Source organism: Sinocyclocheilus anshuiensis, unplaced genomic scaffold, assembly GCF_001515605.1.
Source record: "Sinocyclocheilus anshuiensis isolate Anshui unplaced genomic scaffold, SAMN03320099.WGS_v1.1 scaffold209, whole genome shotgun sequence".
Lineage (NCBI taxonomy): Eukaryota > Metazoa > Chordata > Actinopteri > Cypriniformes > Cyprinidae > Sinocyclocheilus > Sinocyclocheilus anshuiensis.
In genome coordinates this window covers 745,343-751,998 of record NW_015540880.1, presented here as the reverse complement: position 1 = coordinate 751,998, position 6,656 = coordinate 745,343, and the positions used below count along the sequence as shown (strand labels likewise).

The 6,656-nt window shown below is 36.5% G+C and overlaps 1 protein-coding gene across 1 annotated transcript; it reads right to left on the bottom strand.

The window, feature by feature from the left end:
- Positions 1-2,378: 2,378 nt before the first annotated feature.
- Positions 2,379-4,464, bottom strand: LOC107688404 (pro-neuropeptide Y-like). The gene is made up of 4 exons (XM_016486061.1): positions 4,365-4,464; positions 3,858-4,045; positions 2,968-3,045; positions 2,379-2,777 (listed from the first exon to the last, which is right to left on the bottom strand). The coding sequence occupies exons 2-4, from the start codon at positions 4,043-4,045 to the stop codon at positions 2,753-2,755; spliced, it is 291 nt and encodes a 96-aa protein (XP_016341547.1). The 5' UTR covers positions 4,365-4,464; the 3' UTR covers positions 2,379-2,752.
- Positions 4,465-6,656: the final 2,192 nt, after the last annotated feature.

The following is a 6,656-nucleotide window of genomic DNA, read 5'->3' as shown; positions in this document are numbered from 1 at the left end:
TTGACTTTGGAGTAAACATTTATTTTGAATCTTGTGATTAAAGTATATTTCATATAAAATGCCCAGAAGTTTCAAACATTATTTTTAATATCACAAACAGGAAATTACTCGCATAACATGATGAAACTAATAACTGTATAGGTCTACAACTAATAACTGTATAGGTCTACAACTAAATTACACAAGATGTATATAATGTTTATAAAATGCTTAATATGTCATTATAAAATGCATACATAAAGTATGACGTATGGTGTGTAATAAAAGCAAATTACCCCTTAAAAACCGTAAGGTGGCGCTACTCTTTTAAAAAATGTAAGCTCCGCCCCTCACTTCCGGTTCTGTGGCAGCGGTTCTGTGGCTGCGGTTCTGAAACTGCTGGTGCTGCGGGTCTGCAGCTGGATATATCTCAGAAAATGAACAAAAGCGACATACTGGATGCTCGAACACACACAAGAGGGCGCACTTTATACAAAATGCCTTTTCTGCGGTCTCCATACTAGTCTAATATGTTGTTAAATGTCTCGTGTTGGTGAGGATGACTCTGGTGTAGGTGAAACCGCTAATTTACTGTTCCTCCTTTTTGGATCAGTATGAGCAAATCATACAGCCCATTATATGAACAGTTAGATCAATGTTTTTTATAACCGACATTGTGTCCCTTGCAGTCCACAAAGTGTAGTCTGTAGTAGGCTAACCCACATTCCATAACAAATCACCTATATTGCCAAAAGACATTCATAACATAACAATGTCAATACTGGACAAGGGAATATGACAAATAGGCCTACAATAGCTATGTCCAGAATAGAACACTAACATACTAGTTCTACTATTTGTGTAGTACATACTGTGCCATATATGCCCATTTTGACCTATTATGCAATATGCAGCTGAAGATAACTGGATGTGAATCACAATTAATTATGCAATGTAATGAGGTCATTTAACAATGTAGCATTCTGCTTTTTAAAATGTCTATTGTTATGTAGGCCTACACTGTTTCACATAGGTTACTACTTTTAAAAAACCTTAAGCAGTATGCGATGTATTTTGCATAGTATGCAGCAAGCAGTAGGATGGTATTCCATTTGTTTGTGCATCGTCACTGTAAAAAGTAAAGTGTGACTGTAAAATCTGCGCTCACTCTCTATTTTTGTCAGCTTGAGAGACTGAGGAAAAAATAGCATTTCTGATAACTGAAATAGCTGAGTAGCTGATGTTCACGTTTTTTTCCTGTGCATTGTGGGAATTTAAACATTTCAGTACTTGATTTTGACAGTGGGACAGGCCTGAAACTCCCACTTGGCAATACACTTAATAATGAGTATAGAGCTAAAGAAAGTTGATTGAAATACACCCCGTGTTCAAATATGCCCTGTTATATAGTATGCAAAAATCAGTATGTCAAATTAGTAGTCAGAATATGCAATATTCATAAAACAGCAACATGGCTAATGTCATATGGTCACATAGAGATGGCAACATGGTAGAAGTAGTGCAGGGGTGCCCAATCCAATATCCTGCTACATACATGCAGAGATACTCTGACAGAATGTAATTTCAGAACAAACTAAAATGTATAAACTTTGTGCACATTAATATGACAGGAAACAGGAAATCAAAACTGGAATACATGAACCACACTAAACAAAAATGACATAAAGTGAAAGACCCTGGAGACATACGAGACAAGCTGAGTCTGACAAAATTGAAGATAATAAAACATTGAAGAAGATAAAACATTGAAGCCATAAAAATAAAAAGCAAAAATTTGCATATGCGGATCAGCTCTTACATTTTTAATGCTTCGAACGTCACATTTTCGTCACCTTCACTATGAACGCAACTGATTTTTACGTCATTATTTAATTCAACTTTCTAATTTTCAAAATATGTCAGTTTTGGCAAATACCTTTTCTGATTTATAAAGATTTTGTTCTGGTTAATTATTATTATTATTATTATTCGATTTGTGTGTAATGGTCTACATGCATTCTTAATTTAATATTTTTAACTTATACTAGAATTTGTGTTCAAAGCGATTTGACCCTCATTCAACATCTGCAATGATTAGCAACAATTAGCTGACAGTCTAAACAAACTGATATGACCAACAGGTCATCTGTTGCCATATAAAATTGAAGACCTTTAAACAATTTCCAACAGCTATACATCTCAATTACCTATTTGGCATCAGAAAAATAGAGACTCATTTAAGATAAGGTTGTCTTACTATATATAAGTATATTAAGTATACTATTACCTTTTCATTTCATGAAACATTGCAGGCTCTGGTTATATTCTTAAACTCAACTGGCATGTTTTATTGAGAGCAGAAATCAGGCAACAAAGACGCCTCTTTCAAATATAGTGGACTTTATTAGCACAGTTATACTGTACAGTCAGTAATGTTCTTCTTTGATATTTAGGATTATAATGGACACGGCACACAAGTCTCTGTACAATTGTCTTGTTGAACAGCTGACTGAACTTCGATGAGCCTAGAGAGAGCACACGTCAACAAGACCGTTAAAGCATCTCACACAGACGTGTACTTATACAGACACAATGATTTGATGTGTTATTTGAATGTTCTGCAGTATTTTCACTATCCTGATGATGGCTGTGGTACTTTGCAGCAAGTTGCTGATCTTGATGATGCAGAAGATTTCAATTTAATGAGATATGGTTGCCATAATAGTTAACAGGATGACACATGGACATAACTGGATTAACACAGTTGCTGGGATCACCACACCAAATGGTCCTCATATCTGTGAATAAACAGCCATAAAATCTTATTAAGCAAAAACTTTTCTACACAATAAGCAGTGTTCATCCATCACAATTTCACGTTTTCATTGTTCACTGGAAATAATTTTGAGTGGAACGCTATGATTGATTATAATATTGCCATAATAAAAATCAATTATGAGCTACCTAAAGTCCATTTATAAATCTTACCTTGTCTGGGGGCGGGACTCTATTTCACCAATCAGAAGGTCTGAAATTAAGGTGTCAGCGCTGGACCTTTTGCCATACCTGCCAAACAGAACAAAGAAGCAAAAATCACACCAGTGTAAGAATTACAGCACTTGTAAGTGGAGTCAACCATTTTATTAGCGAAAATTTTCGCAATATTGAGGTTCATGTCGCGCACCTCAAGTTGTCTATTGGCGCCCCACCAAACGTTTGACATCAGCCTACTTAAATATGTTAAACCAGTCAACGTACCACTCTCACGTAAATCCCAATTTCAGGTTTCACTTGTTTCTCACACCTCCAAGACGAGACCACTTCATTTCCAGCTCACTTGTGTTTTATGTTCTCCCCTTTTTCTAGTCCGAAGTCTAAAGTTCTAAAGTAAAGTAACTTTAGTCTAAAGTAACTTTAGTTATTCGGAAGGAATTTTAGCTTGTTACCAAAAGCCCTTTAAAGAAACAAGGCTGTATTTCGTCTCGTTAAGTGCATTGATTCAACAATGAAATTTTGTAAGTAAAAAAACACATCCCGCTGTTTTAACTCAACAAAGAAACACATTTAATACGCTGCAGTTAATTAGACAGTCAGCGGGGTTTTATCTGTGGATTAATAGTGCTTTTGAAAAGAAAAGGGACTATAGTTTTCCAGCCCCCAGTGGCTTCAATGTGGAGGGGCTGTTTTAGTGTTTTTAAACCACTAAATCTGCAGAAATACAGATTAACTTTAGTCGATAACAAAATGAGAGGAAAGTGTGTTTTGAAATTTTGAGAACAGAGAAAAGCAGACATGAGAGACAGAAACAACTTGAAAAAGAATTTGTGAACATTTCTGTCCAGTTCTTTTGATGAGTATTTTATATACAATGAACTCACCTCTGCCTTGTTATTAGGTTGATGTAGTGTCTTAGTGCAGAATAATACTTGGCGAGCTCCTCCGCAGGTGCGTCCTCTCCAGGGTTGTCGGGTTTTGTTGGATACCCTTCCGTTAGAGTTCCCAAGCAGGCGAACAAGAGGAAGGCGCATGCTGCCCAGCCGATCCACATGTTCATGTTTGGATGCATCTGAGATAAAATAATGTAAAACTGTTTGCGCTAATACATAATATAATGTTCGTAAAAGTAACTCATAGCCCTATACAAACAAATCTTAACACGTTAACAATCTTAAGACGTTTGGGCTGGATTGTGATCTGCGTAAAATCACAAATGATAGGGTTTCTGTCATCAAAAAACTTTAGGTTTGGTATCAAATAATGCTAATAGAGATATTTAATAGTGATGCCGGCACATTTCATTACTTTCTAAAAGGAATACAACTTCAAATAAAATGAAGCTTAAGAAGTTTCAAAATGTGAAAGTCTAATAAAAATGGTACACTTACACTCCCTTGAATGAGGTCTTGATTGCACTTCTTGCTCGGTGGGTGTCGACTTCTCCGATTTTCTGCATTCTGAGTCGTGCGTCTCCTGGTTTTATACCTGTACAGCTCGTGCCATAAAGAGCAGAGCCCACGCGCAATTGCGCCCGACTCTTTTGATGCGCGCGAACCCGCGTCACGGATTAAATCCTCTGTCATCAGTGCTTTAAAAACGCGCTTGTTTGGTCCTCGTTTGAATGTGTGGGAGGTTATAGGGACGCTATTTTGCACTAAACACAAGAGGAACTAAGAGTCAATGATCTGAAATTTTGTCCACCTGTTTCACCTTTTAAGCTTCTTAGGTTGTTGTGATATTCTTTATTAAAAATACCACCCTAATATCTATCTACAGATATGCTGAGCCGGATAAGCAAAGTTTCATTTGCCGGATCGCTTATGAACTCTATCATGTATCCCAAGTAAAAGAAACAAATAACCATTTTATGATCAAGCTATTGCATAAGCATAGCCTATAATGCCAGAGAAAGCTTTATTGCTCTGTCATAACTCAGTTCACATTTATGTGAACATACTGACGCATTTGTCTCATGTTTCTCCTAAAATTCCTTGGAATGAAAAATAGACATAAACGAGACAAGTGTCAACATATAATATTAACCATAACGTTAATTAATGTGGATAGCTAAACTTGGACGAGTTTGATGAAAAATGTTTCAGCTCAGATTAAAATCCAACAAAAAAATGATTTTTGAGTGCAGACTTCCTATATTGTCATTTTAGCTTGAGACATTTTTGGAGGAGATCAATGTGCTATTACTGGAGTCTTTTTCTCAGATAGCAGGAGATACATTCAAAGAAGTGATTTTTTCCCCATATGATTCCCTCAGCAAAAAAATCATGAATTAAAATGGACATCACCAAATAACTATGCATATACAATGATATATCTTTACATATCAGATGTAAAAAAAATACATTGAAATGGAGAGATAAGCATTAGAATGATTCAGGCATGACATGAAACTGGGTCTAAATGCATTAGTTTTGCCAGAGCTGCAAAAAAAAAAACATTTCCATTTTGCTCAAACCATAAGATAAAAGAGTTAGGGCTGCACGAGAAGGAAGAATAAGAGATTTTGGAGATGGAAAAATGATTTCAAGTATGTGTGCTCTGTTGAGAACTTTGCATGGATAATTTGTCAGTATAACCGCAGTCCAGACAGCTGCTTATCCAAACATCAAGTGCCACATCATTTGCTGTCTTGTTGAAAAATATTTTCACTGTGTAACCTGTCTCATCCTCTTTGCTTCTGTTTATCTGAGTACATCTGAGTATGTTGTACTCCTCACAGTAAGAAACACAATCCTTCGCTTCTTCAAAGGAAAACTGTCTTCACGAAAATGACAATAGTGACAATATGTTCTTGGTGTTGTTGAATGAGGCTGTGTTGTTACAAGGAAAATGCTGCGGGGCCTAAAGTTCCTCCTTTGTCATCAACAACTGCAGATAATTACATTCATAATCAATTTTTTTGTTGTTGTTACATGGGGAAGTTTGTCTTATTTTATCCCTTTCACTTTCTTGGTCTTTTTCGATCTGTCTTTGCCAATCTGTCTTTCATACTGAGCTGATGAACAGTACATATAGAGCTCTGAAAGGAAGCACCTCAAGAATTCCTCTCCAGAATTCACCAATTTATCTCCATTTATTGCTGCACATCTGCTTCCACTCACACAGACTTCCATTACTTTTACTAACACTTACAGGGTGCAGTTTATACGTTTTTACTAGTATATAATATATATATACAAAACAATTAAAGAAAAAAGTAAATTTTCTCCCCAAAAAGACATCATATTAGTGCCTTAAAGGGTTAGTTCACCCAAAAATGAAAATTAGTCCATAAATTACTCACCCTCAAGTCATCCTAGGTGTATATGACTTTCTTCTTTCAGACGAATCCAGTCGGAGTTATATTAAAAATGGTCTTTGATCTTTCAAGCTGTTTCATGGCACTCAGCGGGTGTTGCATGCTTCAGTCCAAAACAAGTTAAATAAAAAGCGCCCATCCATAAAAAAAAGTGTCTCACACGGCTCCGGGGGGTGAACAAAGGCCTCCTGTAGCGAATCGATGCGTTTTTGTAAGAAAAATATCCATATTCAAAATGTAATAATCACTTTAATGTAGCTTGCACTCACTGTTGTACACGGAAGCAGTTCCGGGCGGATGGCGTATGAGGTCGGCTTTGCGCATTCACCGCTCAGAAGTGACGCACGCGGAAACGCAGCGGAGA